General features: G+C 56.0%; 8 protein-coding genes across 8 annotated transcripts; 4 read left to right on the top strand and 4 right to left on the bottom strand.

The window, feature by feature from the left end:
- Positions 1-629: 629 nt before the first annotated feature.
- Positions 630-2,715, top strand: E0L32_001917 (uncharacterized protein; the record flags this gene model as incomplete). The annotated part of the gene is made up of 4 exons (XM_031136049.1): positions 630-798; positions 941-1,555; positions 1,631-2,580; positions 2,659-2,715. The coding sequence occupies 4 exons, from the start codon at positions 630-632 to the stop codon at positions 2,713-2,715; spliced, it is 1,791 nt and encodes a 596-aa protein (XP_030990053.1).
- A 974-nt stretch (positions 2,716-3,689) lies between these two features.
- Positions 3,690-4,724, bottom strand: E0L32_001916 (uncharacterized protein; the record flags this gene model as incomplete). Its single annotated transcript, XM_031136048.1, has 2 exons — positions 3,690-4,473; positions 4,552-4,724. 2 exons carry the CDS (start codon positions 4,722-4,724, stop codon positions 3,690-3,692), a joined length of 957 nt encoding a protein of 318 aa, XP_030990052.1.
- A 3,154-nt stretch (positions 4,725-7,878) lies between these two features.
- On the bottom strand, positions 7,879-12,171 carry E0L32_001915 (uncharacterized protein; the record flags this gene model as incomplete). The annotated part of the gene is made up of 4 exons (XM_031136047.1): positions 7,879-7,918; positions 7,985-9,342; positions 9,395-11,904; positions 12,039-12,171. 4 exons carry the CDS (start codon positions 12,169-12,171, stop codon positions 7,879-7,881), a joined length of 4,041 nt encoding a protein of 1,346 aa, XP_030990051.1.
- A 1,493-nt stretch (positions 12,172-13,664) lies between these two features.
- Positions 13,665-15,444, top strand: E0L32_001914 (uncharacterized protein; the record flags this gene model as incomplete). Its single annotated transcript, XM_031136046.1, has 2 exons — positions 13,665-14,600; positions 14,659-15,444. 2 exons carry the CDS (start codon positions 13,665-13,667, stop codon positions 15,442-15,444), a joined length of 1,722 nt encoding a protein of 573 aa, XP_030990050.1.
- Positions 15,445-15,745: 301 nt separating this feature from the next.
- On the bottom strand, positions 15,746-16,664 carry E0L32_001913 (uncharacterized protein; the record flags this gene model as incomplete). The annotated part of the gene is made up of 3 exons (XM_031136045.1): positions 15,746-15,830; positions 15,931-16,560; positions 16,618-16,664. The coding sequence occupies 3 exons, from the start codon at positions 16,662-16,664 to the stop codon at positions 15,746-15,748; spliced, it is 762 nt and encodes a 253-aa protein (XP_030990049.1).
- Positions 16,665-17,301: 637 nt separating this feature from the next.
- On the top strand, positions 17,302-18,061 carry E0L32_001912 (uncharacterized protein; the record flags this gene model as incomplete). The annotated part of the gene is made up of 3 exons (XM_031136044.1): positions 17,302-17,629; positions 17,701-17,827; positions 17,890-18,061. The coding sequence occupies 3 exons, from the start codon at positions 17,302-17,304 to the stop codon at positions 18,059-18,061; spliced, it is 627 nt and encodes a 208-aa protein (XP_030990048.1).
- A 593-nt stretch (positions 18,062-18,654) lies between these two features.
- Positions 18,655-19,148, top strand: E0L32_001911 (uncharacterized protein; the record flags this gene model as incomplete). The annotated part of the gene is made up of 2 exons (XM_031136043.1): positions 18,655-18,840; positions 18,951-19,148. The coding sequence occupies 2 exons, from the start codon at positions 18,655-18,657 to the stop codon at positions 19,146-19,148; spliced, it is 384 nt and encodes a 127-aa protein (XP_030990047.1).
- A 354-nt stretch (positions 19,149-19,502) lies between these two features.
- On the bottom strand, positions 19,503-20,464 carry E0L32_001910 (uncharacterized protein; the record flags this gene model as incomplete). The annotated part of the gene is made up of 3 exons (XM_031136041.1): positions 19,503-19,867; positions 19,939-20,306; positions 20,373-20,464. 3 exons carry the CDS (start codon positions 20,462-20,464, stop codon positions 19,503-19,505), a joined length of 825 nt encoding a protein of 274 aa, XP_030990046.1.
- Positions 20,465-20,895: the final 431 nt, after the last annotated feature.

Here is a 20,895-nt window from a genome sequence, read left to right as displayed (position 1 = left end):
CGGATTTGGACTTGGTCTTGTTGTGTTTTATGGCGTCGAGTAATGTATAGCAGGGTGCACCTGTAGAATAATGATATAATGATCTATTGAACGTCAATGGGTGGAGCTGTGCGTTGCGCAACATGAACCATCGCCTATATCGAGTGACCAGTTTGGACGGCTCATGACGATACCTCGAAGCTCTAACGGTGTCAATGGAGCTGTTATGCGCACTGTTACGCACTGTGGGATCCAGGCTGCAGCTTGAGAGGGATTTTGATAGCGAAGCAACACCACCCACCACCCACTGGAGCACATGAGCTCGACTGGTGTGGTTTTTCCCCACCAACCCAAACACCCGCCTGTCGCTGCTGCTGACCCGGACCCATTACGTCGCAATACAGAGCACAACCAGTCAGTACCTTAGTCGGCCAGCAGCGGGTCACAGCTATCCCAGACCTTGAAGCCGCATCTGCAACCACTTACCGTATCTACCTCATCCATCCATCCCATCATCGCAACTCCAAGACGAGTAGCTTCCCCCCGCGGATCGTCACCTCCCGCTTCCCAATTGTTCTCTGCGCTCTGCTGCTCATCTATTCTCCTCTACACCTTTTCCATCGACCTACGACCGCGCAGATACGTTCAAGATGGACCACGTAGGCAAGATCTACTCCATCTCCGGCCCTGTCGTGATTGCCGAGGAGATGGAGGGTGTTGCCATGTACGAGCTCGTCAGGGTCGGTCACGATAACCTGGTCGGAGAGGTCATCAGGATCAGTGCAGACAGAGCATCGATCCAGGTCTACGAGGAGACTGGTGCGTTGGCAATCTCATAGCCTTCCCCCCTCCCCCCCATCTAGAAGTTCGGCTTTGCAGATCAGAAATACCTCGACCTGCATACATCAACCTAGCTCCCAGTCTGAGGATGAATACTAACAGTTTGTGCAATGGGCAACAGCGGGTGTGCAAGTCGGCGATCCCGTACGACGGACCGGCAAGCCCCTCTCCGTCGAGCTCGGCCCTGGCCTCCTCAACAACATCTACGATGGTATCCAGCGACCACTCGAGAAGATTTCCGAGATATCCAAGAGCATCTATATCCCCCGCGGTATCTCCGTACCCGCCCTCGACCGGACAAAGAAGTGGGAGTTCACTCCCACCATGAAGGTCGGCGACCACATCACGGGAGGCGACGTCTGGGGTACCGTCTTTGAGAACTCCTTCATCAAGGTCCACAGGATCCTCTTCCCGCCCCGCGCCCGGGGTACCATCACCAAGATTGCCGACAAGGGCGAGTACACAGTCGACGAGAAGATCCTCGAGGTCGAGTTCGACGGCAAGAAGACCCAGTACGGCATGATGCAGACCTGGCCCGTCCGTGTGCCCAGGCCAACCACGGAGAAGCACTCGGCCAACAGCCCGTTCCTCGTCGGCCAGCGTGTGCTCGACGCCCTCTTCCCCAGTGTCCTGGGTGGTACCGTCGCCATCCCAGGTGCTTTCGGCTGCGGCAAGACTGTCATCAGTCAGTCAGTGTCCAAGTTCTCCAACAGTGATATCATCGTCTACGTTGGATGTAAGTCGCCTGCTACAGCACTACCTCAAATTACCTCGCATATGAGTTATATACTAACTTTTTTTCTTTTCATAGGCGGTGAGCGCGGTAACGAGATGGCTGAAGTCTTGAAGGATTTCCCCGAGCTGTCTATCGAGGTCGAGGGTCGCAAGGAGCCCATCATGAAGCGCACGACGCTCATCGCCAACACCTCCAACATGCCCGTCGCCGCCCGTGAGGCCTCTATCTACACTGGAATTACGGTGGCAGAATATTTCCGTGATCAGGGTCTCGACGTCGCCATGATGGCCGACTCGTCTTCCCGTTGGGCCGAGGCCCTGCGTGAGCTTTCGGGTCGTCTTGGAGAGATGCCTGCGGACCAGGGTTTCCCGGCCTATCTGAGTACCAAGCTGGCCAGCTTCTACGAGCGTGCCGGCAAGGTTCAAGCCCTCGGCTCACCGGAGCGAGACGGCAGTGTCAGCATCGTCGGAGCCGTCAGCCCCCCCGGTGGTGATTTCTCCGACCCGGTCACGACGTCCACCCTGGGTATCGTGCAGGTCTTCTGGGGTCTGGACAAGAAGCTCGCCCAGCGCAAGCATTTCCCGTCCATCAACACGTCCGTGTCGTACTCCAAGTACACCATGGTGCTGGACAAGTGGTACGAGAAGGAGTACCCCGAGTTCCCGCGGCTGCGCAACAGCATCAAGCAGCTGCTGTCCAACTCGGAGGAGCTCGACCAGGTCGTGCAGCTGGTGGGCAAGGCGGCGCTGTCGGACCCGGACAAGATCACGCTCGACATGGCCACGCTGATCAAGGAGGACTTTTTGCAGCAGAACGGCTACAGCGACTACGACCAGTTCTGCCCCATCTGGAAGACGGAGTGGATGATGCGCCTCATGATGGGCTTCCACGACGAGGCGCAGAAGGCCATCTCGCAGGGCCAGTCGTGGGCCAAGGTCCGCGAGGCGACGCAGGAGCTGCAGGGCCAGCTGCGGAGCCTCAAGTTTGAGGTGCCGACCGAGGGCCAGGAGAAGATTTGCAAGAAGGTACGTTGCCATGACATACATTGACGCCCCAACCCCGAGCTTTTTACAGGTTGCTGACTCTGTCGTCCGTCATTTTAGTACGAGGCCATACAGCAGGCCATGCTGGACAAGTTTGCATCAGTTATGGACGAGTAAGGGCGCAGCTTTGTCATTCATAGGACGAGAGTAAGGGTGGGGGGGTGCGATCTGGAGAGGAGGAGTGAGTAGAGAGCAGACAGAGGAGAGTTTCGTCCTTTTTTTTTCTTCTGGTAAATCATCATGCTATAGAACATGTCACTGTCGGTTATTGATTTGGGCTTTTTTGTTTCTCACATGAAAGTTCTTGTATGTACGAACGAACCCCCGGTGCATAGACCCGGAAGGGAAGCTCAGACGGGTCCAGAATTCACACGCAAAGTTCACGAAGACGTACAGTTTTTTCTTGTCGCTTATGATAAAAGAGCTACACCATGACACATATGATTTAACTGGTGATAAATGGTTTGATGATGGTCTTCTTATACCAGGTCAAGTTCACACTATTTTCGCCAAAAAGGCACACTCGAATGTAGAGGGCTTTTTTTTAGTAATTTTTTTGGTTGAATTGAAGAATTTCTAAATAACAAAATCGGCTCCTCTTCCCTGATCTCTCTGCTGGAGATGCCCAAGGGCAAGAGTGCCTTTTCTCTCATTTCTTTTCGGCCGTCTCCATTGTCCCCATTCTCCTTGCGCCGAAGGAGAGAAGAAAACAGGGTAGTAGCACCGATAGATGGATGGTATAGAATGAAGCAATATATAAAAAAAAGGATGATGAAAAAAACAAGGGAAGTAAAAAAAGCTCCTCAATGCCCTGGGATGCATTTATAGGTATAAGGGTATATACAGGCTATGTCTATCAAGCCCGAGAGAAGTGAAGAGAGAAAAAAAAAGGAGGGGATTTTTTGTCTTAAGATCGGGCTCCGTGGTATCAAACATCGCTTTGTGTTTCGTCACGGAGTAGGAGCTCCTTCCCAGGTTTTTGTCTGTGTATGTGTCAACCACCACCGTCTTCCCCCCCCTCCGCCCTGCCGCCATTACACGTTTCTTGTTCCCCAGTGGTGAACTCTTCTTGGACTCGCACCATTTTTTTTTTACGAGATCTGCATGACCATAGGGCCGGCCATGATGATCTCGTCGGTGATCTTGCCGGTGAGGGGCGCCTGGGTGACGAGGTTGACGTAGACGACGCCGGCGAGGCCCTGGGGCACGGTGCAGCCGGTGCCCTGGGTGAAGGGCGAGAAGGCGGTGCCGCCGACGATGTTGCCGTTGGTGAAGGAGCAGAACTGGGCGCCGGCGGCGGCCTGGGACTCGACGTTGATGGTGGAGCCGATGGCGGCGGCGGCGGGCGCGCCGGCGGCCATGGTCAGGGTCGGGAAGGCGGTGAGGATGAGGTTGGAGCCCTCGGGGCAGGACTGGATGAAGGGCGCGGCGAGAGAGAAGACCTGCTTGGGGGACAGCGAGGTGTCGAAGGCGCCCGGGGCGGCGGCGACCTGCGAGGCGACGCGGATGAAGGTCTGGTGGCGGGCCTCCTGGGTCAGGATGGAGCCGGCGGTGCCGAGGATGGAGCCGTCGGCGATGAGGGGCGCGCCGCCGAGGTAGGCCGACACGCCGACGTTCTCGAGCACGGCGGCCGTGGCGACCATGCCCTTTGCGTCGGTGAAGCCAAAGTTGTAGGTGCAGGGCTGGACGGGCTTGACGCCCGCCTGCGCGATGGCGCCCTGCAGGAGCCCGACGTGGGCCTGCTCGCTGGCGCCGATGCTGATGAGGTCGTTGACCTGCGCCTGGGTCAGGCCGAGGGCCAGGAAGTCCGAGGCCGGGAACTTGGCGAAGCCCTGCTGGTAGAAGGCCGTCTCGAGCCACTCGAGCGTCAGGGCGCTGGTAGGTTGTGCATGTTAGTCCCCATGTGAATCTGTGCTACGGCTGTGTGTGTGTGTGAAGAACAAGACCACGTACAATTGCAGGATGTCAATATCCGTCAGGCCGAGGGCAGCAGCGGCGGCGTTCTGTCGCTTCGAGTACTCGTAGAACTTCATCTGGCCCCGGGTGAGCCTCGGGTGTGCTGGCAAGGCAGTGGCGGCGGCAGCAAAGGCCAGGACGGCGGCCGCGGTCTTCATGAAGGAAGGCATCTCGACTGATTATCTGCGTTGTGCGTGTGTGTGTGTGTGTGACCTTGTCTGGTTCCCCTGGATCCAAGATGGCAAAAAGAATGTGGCGATGTTGTAGAATGATAGCAAGACCAGCCTGGCTGTTCTAAACAACAACAAGAGTCCCTCCTGGGTTGTTGAAGAAATTAAAGCGTATTAAATCGAAAATGATAGTAGTGAACGATAGAGACTGACGAGCAACAAAACGTTGATCCCAGGAAAGCAGACCAGCGCTTTTGGTTCAAAAGGGTTTGCAGAAAGGAACGGAGGGTTGGATGGGATGGGGGTGAAAAGAAGGGCAGGAGGAGAACAAGAGGACGGAAGATGCAGCTCTTGGTGGGAAGCAGGGCCGAGTTAAGAGAAAGGGCATGCCAAGAGATCATCGCGATTTGATTGAGATGGGATGGAGAGCGGCTACAGCTCGTTCCGTGCCCGGCTTCAGCAGTCCTGCGACGGCAACTCCATCACGTCCCGCAATGCGACAGGGCAGCCATCCAGAAAGCTCGAGCTCCTCTCTCTCTCTCTCGCTCGCTCGGAGCGCCTTACCCTTGAAGAGCCGGCCTGCCCTGGACAGGATGGGAGGGCAGCGTGGGCAGGGGAGGGAGGGAAGGGGAGGGGACCCGCCCAAGAGGGTTGACGGTTGACAGGAGAATGATAAGGATTGTTTCGTTTCCTCTGTGGCGCTCAGGGAGAAGACTGAACCGGAGCATCGTGAGAAGTGGCCTGCGGCCCAATCAGGCGTCGTCGTGCTCCCGGGAAAGTGAGTGTATCTGGGCAAGGAGCTCGACCCCCCAGATCCGGACCCGCATAGCTTAAACCCCAAGCAGGGCCTTGACAGGGGCAAGCGGAGCAGAAGTAGAGCCTCCAAGGGCCCCCAAGGAACCCCTAGCGCCGTCGTTTGCGAACCGAGTACAGCGCCTTAGTCCCGGGTAGGCTAAGTGCTGTGGCGCGCTAGATTGACAGACAGGGGCTGCCACGGGGCCCGGCCGGGGTTCTGCGACCTCGTCCTGTCTCAGGCTCGTTTCGGTCGGCGGACCGTGGGCGACCCGAAGCCTGCTTGGCCTGCTCCCGACATCAAATTCGCTTTCCCTGACGTGCGTGCGCATGGCGTCAAGCATTCGAGTGGGAGCCCGCGCTTTGGGCTTTGGGCCATGGCGATGGGCGTCAACTGAACTACCTAGTGGCTTGGGACTACCTACCCTAACCCTGCCAAGCTTGAAGCCAGACATGGTCTTCACGGTTGTACGGAACATCGCGACACTTTCATTCCCCGCCCCGGCAGGACATCTACGGAGTGCTACACTGCTACCTAGCTGAATAGGACTGTAGCCGGGAGCAACATCTGGCTTGTCATCGTGCTTGTTTCTGTTCGTGCCAAGTAGAGCTCGTCATGTACCCATGCCATGCCGAGCAGTTCCAACAGGCGCCTGCCAAGGTCTTCAATCTTGCCCTCGTGGCTGGCTAGCAAACCCATGTTAGAACACGCTAGATGGACTTGCAAAATTGAAGGATCAATCTTGGCATGGTTTACAAACACCGTGCCTCCGGTAATCTGGACCAGCGAAGCTTGGCTCGCCGGTCGTTGTTCACCACAGGGCCCAGATGCTCGACCATACGCCTCACGAGAGCCCATGACCATGCAGTCAATCCCATCTCGGGACGCCGATCACCTCTGTCTACTCCGTATAAGAGTACTTTGGAACAGAATAGTAAGCAGAGCCACTTCTACTTGCGAGGCCTCTTCGCCTCCCGCCGGATGCCTCCGAGACCGAGCCTGTGGTATCCACGGACCATTCGTGAACCGAAGAGTTCCCCCACGAGGCATCACTGCAAGGACTCAAATCTGAGGCTTCCTAGTCGCGATTGGTCGATCGAGATAGATAGATAGATATCCGAGGAGGCTGAAAACCGGACCCTCGTGCAAGGCTACTCGTTGGGTAGCATTGAGTCTCTTCTTCCAAGCTGGCCCTTCATGGTATCTCTGTTGATCTGCAGAGGAACCTCCGCCGACTATTCCCTGCCCTGGGTCATGATACATCGGGACTTTGACTGCCGTGAATGTCCTCACGAGGACGAGGCAAGGCCTCGCTATCGCAACCTTCTATTCCAGAAGTGCGCACACATTAACCATTAGTGAACGTGCCCGCAATGGCAATGGGTCATGCATTGAGCCGTTCTCCCCCCGTCCCAGATCGACTGCTGGCTTTATCGGAGGCCAAACATGATCGACCCCCCTAGGCATAACTAACGTCCGGGACAGAGAACATGGGGATTGCGCAAGCCAGCAGAGTAGACAAGGCGAAACATGTCAGATGCACACACACACACACACACAACCCTCCCGCTCCCGAGACCCGACAGGCAGGCACACATGCTCTCTCTTTCTCTCTCTCTCACTCCCTCTCCCTCCTCACAGTACCCGAGTAGCCCTATGAAAAACAAGACTCCCCCCCCCCCTCTTGATCTGCATTCCACATCCGCACATCCCGAACACGACCTGCCTCGTCCACGCTGGATGTGCCGTCGATCGCCCGGCTCGCAGTCCAGCCCTCCCGCATGCCAGCAGCCATGGCATGCTGAAACCATCTCTTCGACAGCGCCACTACCGCAGAGCCACACGCCGCGTGGGCTCTTGCTCCAGACGGCCGGGACGATGGCGGATCTTTGGGAGAAAAGGGCATACCGCCCAATCAGGCCGCTTCGGAGAACAAATAGCCTGTTCCGGCACGTCGATCAACCCCCCAGGTCTCTCCGGATAGATGAATTCAGCTTGTTGCTCACATGATTGAGTGGCTCACGTCAATAAAACTATGCAGACCAAAACAAAGTAAAAGTCAAGTAGCAGTGTGGTACGAATATCGCGGGACTCTCAATTGCTCTTGGTTATAACTAATTGCTCTGGACGGCGCTCCCTCGTCGTTCTCAGATGAGGTCAATCGACCATCGACAAAGATATACCCGAAGCTACGGTTTTGTGGGCTGCATGCTGACAATCTGCCATGGATTTTACTCATATACTCAAGCTTCTTCTCCTTCAATTACTTCCTCTTTTCTCGTATCAATGATAAGAATATCATGCGCTCCTCGCGCGGTCTCTCGAGGGACGCCACGCTCGCAATTCGGCACACTCGTGGTTCTAGAGCGCATACGGGTTGAGGGACCGGATGGTCAAGCACCTAGTAAATTGTTAGAATGCGCAGCTTCACAAAAGGGGGGTGCTGCCCAGGAGTCAAGCGACTTACGGTGGGCTCTTGGTGAGATCCGTCTTTAGAATGACCGGCACTCTTGCCATCTCCGTCACGTCCTGAATGTACTCGCCTCCCTCCTCCCTCAGCTTGAAGAGCTTCAGGTACTTCTCCTTGTTGGAGAGCAGCGTCTCGGGAGCCTCCGCCATGGGGACCTTGGAGTCGGACCTCGTGCGCTGAAGGAGACCTGGAGCATTCGAGTTGGATCGAGCAGGAGAGCCGGGCACGCTCTGTGTAGGTCGCTCGGCCAACGAGGCACCGGCCATGGCCTCAGTGATGTCCGACGCGTTGTCGTCATCGTCATCGAACAATGCGTCGACGTCATCAGTCGAGATGGTGCCAGTCTCGGTCTGCTTGCGTGTTGCCTCCTCGCGTTCCTTCTTGGCCCGTTCGGCCTCCTCGGCCTGGCGGGCTGCTGCCCGGGCGTTCGACATCCTCTGCGATGCAGCGGCCTTCGGGCGCTCGTCCTCGGGCACGTACGCGGAGCTGGGAACACCCTTCTCCCAGTACAGCTCCAAAATTCGCTTCTCCTTGCGGAACTCGGCCTTCTTGAGCGGCAGCTGGTCACAATGGACACGCTTCTCAAAGCCCCACTCCGGAATGAGAACATCAAAGGCCGACTCGTAAACACAAATGACAATGCCCTCACTGATCAGATCTCCGTTGGTCTCCTGCTTCTTCTTGTCCATATCACGGCAAGACTCGATATGAACGCTCTGTTCCTGGGCGTTCTGTGCCGAGTCTTTCTTCGTGTTGCAAGACTCGACCGTCTTGACGAGGTTCTCAAGGTCCTCGGTGTATTCAATCTTGCCCTCGGAAAGGGCCGCCTCCAGCTGACGGTGAACAATGATATCGGCGTAGCGACGTGTTGGGCTAGTGAAGTGGGTGTAGAGCGGTAGGTTCAGAGCGAAGTGCGGCCAGAGGTGCTTTGCGGTCTTGCCGGCAATGTAATACTTGGCACGCTGCATCGTCTTCAGGAGGAGCGTTTCCATGCCCTTCCTGATATCCACATCGTCGACCTTGAAGAGGCTGTTCTGTAGAGCACCGCTGCTGGACGAGTCCATCTCGTAGCCTAGCGCAGTCATGCGCTCGACAAATGTCTGGAGGCGGCGGGGGTTGGGTGCCGTCTGCCGGCGCAGCAGAGCCTTCTCTGGGAGGGCTTGCGAGAGGCGTTGGGCAACATAGGCGTTGGCCTTGTGCATCAACTCCTCCACAAGCTCTACAGCCGTGGTGGAGTCAAATATGTTGTGCTCAATTGGAATGTTCTCGTCATCCAGCTGCTGGAGCAGGCGTAGCGGCGCAATGGGCTCGCCTCCAGCGCCCAGACGAGCTTCGCGGAACTTCTGTGACACGGCCTGCGAAAGTCAGCGTTGAGGAAAACAGATGGTGTGGATCGGCGTCACGTACATTGAGAATTTGAATATCTTTGAGAGCTGCAGCTTCGTGCTTGAAATTGCCCTCGCCAGACAGAGCAGAGTTGATCTCCTTCAGCGATAGCTTGCCGTTGCTCTTAATGACGGTCTTGCCAACCCAGGTGTCGCCTTCAGCAACCGCGCCGTTATGAGGGTTGACTTGGAACACCACACTGACGGTGAGACGCTCCTGTCCAGGCGTCAGGGAGCAGACCTCGGTGGCCAGCTTCGGGGGCAGGAGTGCGCAGGTGCGGTTGACGAGGTGCACAGCAGTACCACGCTTCTTCGCTTCGCGATCGACCAGGGAGTTTGGCTTGACGAAGTGAGTGACGTCAGCAACGTGAACACCGATCTCGATCTTGCCATCCGGTCGGGTCTTGACATGAACGGCATTGCCCAGGTCGGCAGAGCCATCCAGATCCAGAGTGAAGGTCTTCTCATCACGGAAGTCACGACGAGCAGTGATCGCGGTCTCGTCCTCCTTAGCGAGTGACCAGTCCTGAAGGCCAACGCTTCTCAGGACAGCATCGGAAAACTCGTCCGATGAGAAGTTGTTATCACGAAGGAGTGCATCAGTCTCAACCTTCAGGTCGCCCATTCTTCCAAGCTGCTCAACGAGTGTGCCGAAAGGATGGAGCGAGGTGATCGGCCAACGCTTGATGCATGCAACAAAGATGCGATCGGCGTAGTCCTGGTGTTTCTCTACAAAGTCTCGGGGTGCTTGTTCGGTTGGGATAGCAATGAGAGGCACTCGCTTGTCCGTTGGCTTGAACCAGACGATCTTGGGCTTCTCCTGTTGGCGGCTATCCTGATGACGAGAGCCGCCATCCCGAGCAGCTCGCTCGGCCTCCTGCTTCTCCTTGGTAGCCTGGCTGCTGGGGCGCAGCAGACCAAGAGTACCAGAGAACATCTGACCAGCAACACGCTCGATGACAGCCACGATGTGGCCAGCATAGAGAGGCTTCTGCTCATCATTGATCTCCTCTTCTTCAACAAGCAGAAGGCTCTGACCTTCCACTTCAACGTCATCATTCTTTTTCTGAGTTGGTCGCTGTCTCAGACTGCCGCGACGACGAATGCCTCCCTCAGCGGTGCTGTTCTCGTCGCCGTTGTTGTTCTGGCCGTTGGTAGAGCCAGAACGGGTATCAGTAATATCCTTCCGTTTCTTCTTCTCTTCCTTCTCTCGCTTCTGGGACCACACCTCGTCAACATCGAGCAGCTCGACGGCAACCAGGTCTCCTTCCAGAGCACGGTTGCGATCTTTGCTACCGCAGATAAAGATGTCGGCATCAAGAAGACCATCCTGAGTCGAGACATAAGCATCGCTACGGTTCTTCTTGTTGACACGGAGGATGCCCGAGACAAGTTGCCCGTCACCAAGGAGAGCGGGGAGGGTTGCCTGGGGCAGGTAAGGAGTGAAAAGCGTCTTGCGCTGTTGCTGCTGAGGCTGCTGGGCAGAGAGCTGTGGTGCGTGCTGGCTGCCGCCAAGACCAACAAAGTTCTGGCCGTTCATCTGGGCAGCCTGAAGCGCCTGCAACTGGTTAAGCTGCATAGGGTTAAGTTGTTGGCCGGGAAACATTCCGGGAATCATCATCTGGCCTGGAAGTTGCACGAGCTGGGGCTGACCTGGATACTGGAACGCTCCAATGTTCGAGAACGACTGGTTGCTCATGGATTGACGGGAGCGATGACCGGGTTGGAAGTTTTGCTGCTGTCCAGCATTCTGGTCTTGACCCTGGTTTTGGGTCCTCCAGTTTCCATCAAAGTTACGGGAGCCGGTACGTGCATGCCCGGTCGAGCCGCCACGACGCTGGAGATCACCAGAGTGGCCACCTGCGTCGCCGGCGCGCGGGGCGGCGCCACCGCGACCAACAGCCATACTCTGGCTTCTACCATGTGCTCCGCCGCGGCCTCGAGAGGGGCCTGACCCCTGGGACGGCTGACTGTCAGGGACGGCGAGCGAAGAAGAGGCTCTACCTTCGTCCTCAGGCTTATCGGAGGCACCAGTGGCACCGGGACCGGGGAACTGGAAGCCAGAGGTGGTACGCTTTTGCTGCGCAATCTCAGCAGCCTTCTTGGCATCGGCCAGAGCCAACGAGTGCCTTCGTTGATGACCGCCACCTGAACCGCCGCCGCGTCCGCCCCTGGTGCTACTGTTCTCGCGGTTGTGGCCGGAAGCATTGTCCACATTACCGAAGGCAGATCCAGAGGCTCCAGAAGAAGGGGCGGGGGGAGGGCCCATTCCCATGTTCGGGAGTGCCGACTGATTACGGCGATGTGACATTGGCTGGGTCGGAGGTGCCATGTTAACATTTTGCTGCGGTAGCTGATTCGGGAATTGGAAACCGGCCTGAGGTGACATGTTGGTCATGTTAGGCTGGAGGTGGTTGAACGCTCCGCCCGGGGGTAGCATCCCCATGTTGACATACTGCTGCTGAGTCGCCTGGATCTGTTGCTGTTGCTGCTGTAGGAGTTCGATCTGTTGCTGGATGGCAAGCTGCTCCACTAGAAGAGGAAAAGGTTAGTATCAACGGTTGCCAAGGCCGAGACGACGGCGAGCTCTGTGAAGGATGGAAAATCACACGGTGACGAGCCAGCAGGGGGTAGAAGCAGAGAAAAACTATCAACAAGAAGCTTACTGTTGGGGTTGGCAAACATGCTCATCAAGGGAGTGAGCTCTGAAGGACTGCGACGATGGGCGATGTGAAGCCGTCGGCCAGCAGGACCGGGGACGCCCCCCGTAGGAGGAGGCTGCTGTTGTTGCTGCTCCATGACAAGCTAGCAAAAACTGCCTGACAATGGGGAGACAAGCTTGGTGTGTGTGTGATGGGGTTTCTTTCGTGGGTCGGAGAGCTTGAATCGCTGTTGGATGATGCGGTATCACGAACCAGGCGACGATGACGACGTCCAAAGTGATGTCAAGGAGGGTACGAAAGGAGAGAGCGTTGGAAAAGGGTGATGATGATCTGGACGCTTTGCTTTGATCGGAAAGGGAACGTGCAAGTACTGAAGACGAGCTGGAATAGCAGAGACGGTGGTGATTTGGAGATTGGAAAGATGGTAGGCAGGACAGCAGACGAAAGGAGAGGAGAGAGTTGTGGGTTGTGTGTGTGAAGAGGAGGAGAAGGGTAAGGGCGAATACGATTGATGATGATGGAAGACGAGAGACAAGAAAGAAGGTGGTGCTGCTCTCCAAGTGCTTCGGTGCTGGTGCTTCGGTGCTCTGGTGCTGCTCCAGCACTGCTCTTGGTTCCAGTGTGTTGCCCCAGCTCGCCAAGCGGCCAAAGTACCTGCCTACCAAACCTGGGTAGCTCTGTAGCATGCATGACCACCAGCTCCAGGCCACATTACAGTTGCGTGTGTACTTCCAAGGTGCCCACAGGTGGTTGGCTGAGTCCAAACTGGGAGCACTAGACAGGGTACCATGGTGGGGGGCCCAGGTACCTTTGGGGGACCAAGCGAGCCCAATGCGACCGGGATTGGCGACGGTTGAGGCCTGGTGTTAGGGGGAGGCGAGGAGACTCTGAGGCAGCGGTAGGTCCCAAGTACCTTTCGTCCTCTGCCTTCAATTCCCACTTTTACACGTTTTGGGGAGAAGAAGAGGGGGAATCTCTTGACAATAGAAACGTGAGCCATGCCGTTTTCTGCCCAGCTGAGCTTCACACCCCTACAGAACGCACGGCGTATGTTTCCAGTTCCCTTACCTACCCTGCAGCTTCAACTCCATCTGTTTGCAGCGGGCTTCAAAAGGCCTGGAAACTCCACTGGAGGACTGACCCGTGATGGACTAGGTAGTGACGGCGGCAGCGGGCGGGCTACTTTTAGAGGTAAAGGGAAGCTCCACTCAACGAGGAATACGGGCTTTCGTCGACGCTTATTAGGTACGCCTTAGAGGACTTGGACAATACCTGTATTCACCTGCACTACCCAGCCCCGACTTGTTCGTTTTGTACCGAGTATCGCCCCAGTGTCGCGTTTTACCGCCCGGCAGTATTGACGTCGCTTCACCACCTAAACAGTCCTGTAGTTACACGGCTATTTTTTTTACAAGCAGTCGCTGAACTCGGTACTTGATTGTCACACGTGGGAGCCGCAATTTCCATGTACACACCACAACATACTGAAGACTGTCTAACATCCACCTCCTTCCGGTCTTCATTCAACACGCAAAGATCGCTGATTCCAGACACATCTGGATCACATCACAGACTCCTCCCTCTGGCTGCAAGCATGCATTTGTGATTAGCCCATATCTCACACCACAGATGGCGAGCTCGTCACCTCCAGCCCGAGACTCTCGAGCCCTTCGCAGCTCACGGAGCTCAAGGCAGAGCCTCAATCTGCCCATACGAGCGCAACTGTCCGATTTTCTCCTCGATACTCGGAACTCGGAAGAGGCGCATCGGAGAGGGTTCGAAGAAGCAGAGCGCGAGCATGAGCGGATCCGGCGGACGGCGATCGACGCCCTCAACGCGCACGAGCGCGAGCTCGAGCTCAAGAGGATAGAAGAAGAACAAGCCAGGGAACGCCAGCGTTTGGCTAAGGAAGCCGAAATCGCGCGCAAAGAGGCGGAACTGCAGGCATTGAAGGCGAAGCAGGTTCCGAAACCAGCGCCGCCGCCACCATCTCCGAAAGCACCGGCAGCTCAAGCGACAGCTTCCAAGGACCAACAAGCCGCCGCCCTTGCAATCACTGCGCCAGCGAGTCAAACCTCGCAACCCGAGACGGCAAAATCAAATTCATTGAATGGCCTCGCAGCGCAGAAACCAGCTCCAGCCACATCTGCAACGCAGGGCGCAAAGACGTCTCTGTTCGGGCCAACACCCGCTGCCTCGTCTCCGTTCGGCGCACCCACTCCCTCGAGCAACCAGGCCTCTTCCCAGGTGCAGAAAGCCTCACCATTCGCAGCCCCACAACCAAAGCCCAGTATATCTGCGGTCGCTCAGTCAGCTGCCGCGACGGGTTCGCCTTTCTCCCAGGCCAATGGTGTTCCAACCCCTACCCAGGCCCCAGGTCCAAGGCAGCCTGCCTCAGATCGCCACATTGAAGTACACAAGAATCTCAAAGAACTCCGCAAATCCATGACGGAGCAAGCAAAGACGAATCCCCATCTAAAGAAGCGGATGGGCGACATGCGCCGTGAAATTAGGAAATCAACTGGCCAATTCGTTGCGGGCGGTGCCAGGGCCAACGAAACACCGGTATGTGATCTCGACCACTCCCCAGCATGTCGAAACCATTAGCTAATGAACGTTATAGATTGCCAAGATCGTAGAACTACTGCGAGAAGCACTCAGGAACCAGGTCCAAAGTCAGCTCATCGACCCAGGCATGTTCGTGCTAGAGTCCAGGGCTCCGGTCCCCGGGGAGACAAACGAACCACAGCGCTCGTCGCTTTTCCTTTACCTCATGAACATCTTTTGCAAAGCTGTCATATCTCAATTCATCAACGAGGCCAGCGCCAACCCCAAACAGGCCGATGCCATTGGCATGGTAGCTGCCAAGATCTTCTCCGATGTGGAGTTTCTCTGGCGAGGCAAGTCATTGATTGACATGCTGATCGCCAAATACCGTGTCGTCTGCCCGGTTCTCTTTGGATTCAGGGGCAACGACAAGATGGAGCAGGCCAGGCTGCGAGTCGGTTGGAGGAAGGAAGGCGGACAATGGATTCCCGAGCAGGTCCACGGCGATCGCATGACGGGCCTCGGCGCGGGCTTCGCGGCGCTGACCCTCCGCGATTTCTCCAAGGCAAAAGCCAAGAAGAACCCATGGCCGCCATCAGTCTACTGGACGGCAATGGCTAGGATCATCAACACGCCCACGGAGGAGATCTCCAAGACACAGTGCTACGTCCTGAAGGCGATGATCGCCAATTACGAACAGAAATTCATGCTCTGCTACGGCACCGCCGCCGTCGCGGCCTTACGCTGCGCCCTTATCGACTTCCCGGCCAGGATACCAGAAAAGAGCTCGGCTCGCGATGCCCTACCTGTGGTCGCGACCAGCTTACGGATGGAAACAGGCTTACGACTGGATCAGATTTGATCGCCCTGGGAGCAATGCTTGGTGGTGGCACGCAGTAGGTAGACCTGCAATCATGGAAACAAGCATAGATCGGGCGTTCAGGCGCACAATTTACGGACATGAACTTATAGACAAGCTCACGACGGGCTTAACGCACTAGGCCAGAGGATCGGTTTGCGACGTCAAAACAAGCCGGGTTGGTACAACACCATGCGTTCCAACTTCCTCGATTTCTAGAAAGGGGGAATGTACTATTATATATCTGGCTCAAAGCCCAGAACAATCTACAATATCTTGAGAAGCACGTCGCGTCTACCAAGCCCTAATCGAGTGCTCCACTGACCAATGTGAACTCCGCGCGATGCAAGGAAAGGTTGCCATCGCCAAATGAATGCCATGCCCCTTGGCTATAAGATCAGAAGCAAGACGAGCAAGATAATTAGAACCATGATCAGAACGCCGATGCAACAACTGCTCCACCTGTCCTCGTTCTTCCGAATGACATACTGCAGCTTCTGCATGCCCGTCTGCAACCTGCCGCCGACCCTGTCGGCCAGGTTGTCCGTCACCTCGAGCATCTCGCGCTGCTCCTCCAGCTCGCGGCCCATGTCGTCCGCCTGCCTGCGCAGGTTGCCCACCGTCTGGAACACGCCGTCGAGGTGCTGGTCCTGCTCGCGCATCATCTGCACCTGCTGCTGCTGCTCGAACGCGGCGTAGTCGTCATCATCGCCCTCGCCCTCACCGTCGGCGATGGCAAAGGCGTTGGGGTCAGGCAGGTCCGAAGTCCCGCCGGCGCCGGAGGACGAGCCTTTGCCCTTGCCGGCGCCGGCGGCGGAGCTATCGATCCTCTTGGCCAGCTCGTCGCGCATGTCCTCGATCTCGCCGCCGACCTCCTGCACGAGGCGCTTGCGGCGCGCCACCTCGCCGGCATCGAGCCCAAATTGCGACGGGTCCGACTCGACGGCTCTCACGGATTCGACGAGGTCGGCTAGGTCCTCCCCCAGCGATGAGAGTGCCGACTCGAGGTCTGACCGGGCCGAGGCCAGTTCTGGCGACGTCGCTGTGTTCGTCAGGGAGCGGATGCGGAGGTACGAGGAGAAAAGAGGCCGTGTGGATGATAATTGCGCGAGGACATCTCTGAGAGGATGACGTTTAGCAAGCCGCAGAATTCTTGATGGGGAGGTCTGCACCTACTGTTGTACTTGGAGGAACGGGTCCTCCTCAGTGTTGGAGGACATCATCCTCGAAGTAGCTGGGTTCCAAGCTCATGTATATCGTGATGTATATCGGCCCATCGCAGGCACTGGAGAGGTGGCGGTCAAAGTTGAGTTGTTGCTTTGTGTCTTATGTCGTAGCCTAGCACATGGATGTAGCTGCATCGAGAGCTGGATGCTGTATCTGATTGTAGGTACGTACGTGGATAGCTGATCACAGGGTGTGGTTTGCCCGGATTTGGGGGTGAAACTAGCCGCAGCAGACTCCACTGATGAGTCTTGAGGCTGCGCGGATTCGACGTGGCCAGATGAGGGCGGGATCCAATTGGTTGGCTCAAGTGCTGCCCCTGGTCCTCCCGCGGCGCCTCTGATCCGCACTCCAGACAGGGCTCAATGAATTGAGGTTGGCACGGTTGGCTCACGTTGCTGGGGCTCGCAGGTGGCGGCGGGGCATTCGCCAGCGTCCCTGCGACGGCAGGTGGTCGTTGTGAAACGTAGCTTCAACCGGGAGCTGCACCATATCTGGACCACTTCAATCCTCCCTTCTCTCTTCCTCTCTTGACCATTGATTCTCGTTAAAACCCGAGGATCGATTCATCGAGGAGTCCTCAATTCCCTTTTCGTTCAAAAAGTATCCATCGACTGGATACATTTTCCATTCACAATGCTCAACTTTCGGAGGCTCTTCGTCTCCGCCGCCCTCTTGCTCGGGCTGAGCTTGGTGCTCTTCTCCCGCCACGCTGAGGCTGCCAAGGGCCCCAAGATCACACACAAGGTCTACTTCGACATTGAGCATGGTGACGAGAGCATGGGCCGTGTCGTCATCGGTCTGTACGGCAAGACCGTCCCCAAGACCGTCGAGAACTTCCGTGCCCTTGCTACAGGCGAGAAGGGCTTCGGCTACGAGGGCTCTACCTTCCACCGTGTCATCAAGGACTTCATGATCCAGGGCGGTGATTTCACCAAGGGCGATGGTACTGGTGGCAAGTCCAGTAAGTGATGATTTGTGCTAATGATGGTAACCGACTGCCGGAGACCATGACTAACCCGCGCGCACCTGCAGTCTACGGCGACCGCTTCGAGGACGAGAACTTCAAGCTCAAGCACTCCAAGAAGGGTCTCCTGTCCATGGCCAACGCTGGAAAGGACACCAACGGCTCGCAGTTCTTCATCACCACTGTTATTACCTCGTAAGTCTACTGATTACCTTGCATATGGTGCCCTGAGTACTGATATCTTCGTCTTCCTATAGATGGCTGGATGGCCGCCACGTCGTCTTCGGCGAGGTCCTCGAGGGATACGACATTGTTGACAAGATCCAAAACGTCGACAAGTCCTCCGGCGATCGCCCGACAAAGCCCGTGAAGATTGTCAAGAGCGGCGAGCTGGAGGTCCCCCCAGAAGGTATCCATGTGGAACTCTAGAAGTAGTCACCCACTACCTCAAACACAATCTACCTCTACACCTCTTTATCGCCCGCTCGCCTTGCTATTTACCACTAGGTTGCTGATTTGTGGTGCGCCTCTCAGCTGAACACGGCTCTTCGGACTGGAGCGCGGGGTATAACAGCGAGAAAAACCCCTTTTCCAAAGCTGTTCACTCTGCAGAGTGGTCTGTCTTCCAAAAGGCATTCCTCTTTGGTATTATCCTGGCTGTTATCGCCATTTACTTGCGGGTGTCGAGGCAGAGGGAGATGAGGGATGAGCTACTCTATGAGAAGACGTTGGCTTCCCGGGCCAATTAAAAACCTCGCGGAAATACAATTGCATTCATGCCTGAACATATACCATCTGCAAGTTTTGTAATTCTGTGAAAGCCGAGCTGGGGATGTGCGGAGAATAGTTACCTGAACAAGTCGAGCAACACCATGGTTCGCACTTACAACACACATCACGTGGAGATATTTTCAAGCTTCAAAATTTATCTGCGATAAGATATCATCACCATGCGATAACCCCGCCAGCAACCGACATTTCTGCATGCTACTGCCATTGTGGACAGTCGAAATTAATTCAACATGAAGATCCTCAGCTTGAATTTCCTTTCTTGCGCTGTCAAGGCTTGCAAAGCCTCGTCAGATTCGTTCCCTCTCCACCCCAAGGATGCTGAGCTCGCCCACGACGACGTTGAGCTCAATCCCCAGCTCCTGGTCAATGTTCTGCCGCGCATAGACTGGAAGGCGCTGCGGACAACTTCCACAGAGGTATGGGATATTTCCAGTGCTTCAACAACCCTCATGATGGATCCTCTTGCCTGGTTGAAGATTAGCTGCTTCTGTTTTGCGATCTGTCCGTGCTAACTGAGACGAACCAGCTCGGCTTCCCGGACTTGCCTGAGCAGCCACCGACTGTGGAGGAACTGGAGGCGAATGAGACGATGCTCAAAGAACTGCACAACTTGCTCATAGAGACGCAGATTATGGAGGGCAAGCTGGTGTGCGCCAACTGCGGGCACGAGTACGGCATCCGTGAGGGCATTGCCAACTTTCTCTTGCCAAGTCATCTAGTATGAGCAATGAGCATTGCGGCGCTCAGGCCACGCCGTACCGGGGGATAGTATCATTCGGCATGCCTGTCGGCTATGTTATTTGGGTTCTACGGAGTTTATACGGTTTTCATCATTCGAGGAGAAAAGAGGTTCCAAAAAGCATCTGCATCGTTGTTGTTTTTGTTGCACCGTTATACCATCTCACAGTTGGGTCTCACTCTGAAAATTTCTGAAACTGGGAGGTTGCCAGATTAAACAATTGATTGCCATTAAACAAATGCCACCGTGAACTCCTATCTAGTGAATATGTTTACAGAACCACTCCTGGTGAGTGAGCCATCGTGATAACCAGTTTGTCCTTGCAGGCTCCAGCCTCATTTACTGTTGCTTCTTCTGCGCAGCGGGTCCCATGTCCTTCTCAAAAGCCCCATACGGAATCTGAAGGCTTCCTAGTGCCGAGAGGCCGACGTACATGATGGTGAGGATGAGGAGGAAAGCCAACAGGCCCATAAAGATTCCAGGGGTGAAGAATTGGTACTTCTCAAACAGAGGCCTGGGGTCCGTCTGATTGCCCTTCTGCTGCCTGCTCTCCATAAAGGTGCCAACATTGCGCTTCAGCTCAACGCGGCGCCCATCGGCAAACTCGGCCTCATACGACTTGGCCTCATGGGGGTTGGAGAAGTAGACGACGGTGTAATCTCCGTCGGCCTGGGTAGTGTCGAAGAAGCTGGCCAACTCAAGGTCTACCGGTACGTGTTAGCCACAGACGTCCGAGGTTTGCCACACCACTGCAAATACGTCGAAAAGTACATACCGTTCTCCGCCAGCACCTCTGCCCGTCTGGGCTGCTCTGATGGCAGGGCAGGGAGCAGTCGCTCCTCGATCTTGGCCACACGTCCCTTGGACTGGCACGAATCCTTGATATGCTTGGAGAAGTCGCCAAAGGCCAGATCTCCACCTAGAATCTCCGCCACGCTGAACCGGCCCTTGACGTCCTTGCCCTCGAGCGCTCGGCAGAGGCTGGGCGACTGGCAGCCGCTAGGACCCGTCAGGTCGCTCGCATGAACGGTAGGCTGCGACACAAGCAGGTAGCGACTGGTCGGGCATGTGCTGAGGATGTCTCTCGCAGAGGCAAGTACGCGCGCAGTGCTTTGGAGTTGGACGTCATCCGGTTTCGTAAATCTATGTGGAGAGAGAAGTGGTTTAGTAGGTACATCCAGCGTGGAGGATGGGTGCAGGTTCATTTACTCAGAGGTAGAGAATAGCAAAAAGGGCGACGAGTCGGAGAATGCATTGGCAGAAGCGACGGCCAGGAGGCCAGTAGCTATTGATGCGCGCATCTTGCAAAATGTCGTGTCCGCTGTACGCTGTCTTCGGCGATGGACGATGTGAGAGGGAGCTTCTCTGTCGGGGTTGGATAAGGGACACCAAGCTTCAATGCTGGGAGCTGCCTTGATGATGATGCAGCTAGTGTAAAGGCGGCGCGCCTCACCCCAGTAAAGTTCCGTTTTCCCTTGTAACGGGACCTGTTTGGAGGGCCAACAGGCGGCGTTTTGGCCTGACCGTACTGCTAAAAATGTGGACTACCAGCACTGGCACTCACTAAACATTGATATCAGCCGCCTCTTCCGATAAGCTTCTTATCAGATAAAGGTAGCTGGAGATTTTTCGTAATGCCTTCAAATGCCCCGTCCTCAATTAGAGGTCTGGCTGTTCTCTTTACCCGATACACCCTAAGCGCCTGATCCTGTCCCGACTTTCTCCTTCACGA

Source organism: Thyridium curvatum (assembly GCF_004353045.1).
Source record: "Thyridium curvatum strain D216 chromosome Unknown NODE_7_length_750237_cov_83.650653, whole genome shotgun sequence".
NCBI classification, from domain to species: domain Eukaryota; kingdom Fungi; phylum Ascomycota; class Sordariomycetes; order Thyridiales; family Thyridiaceae; genus Thyridium; species Thyridium curvatum.
Note: the sequence above shows the minus strand (reverse complement) of the source record. Positions and strands in the feature narration are given on the sequence as shown.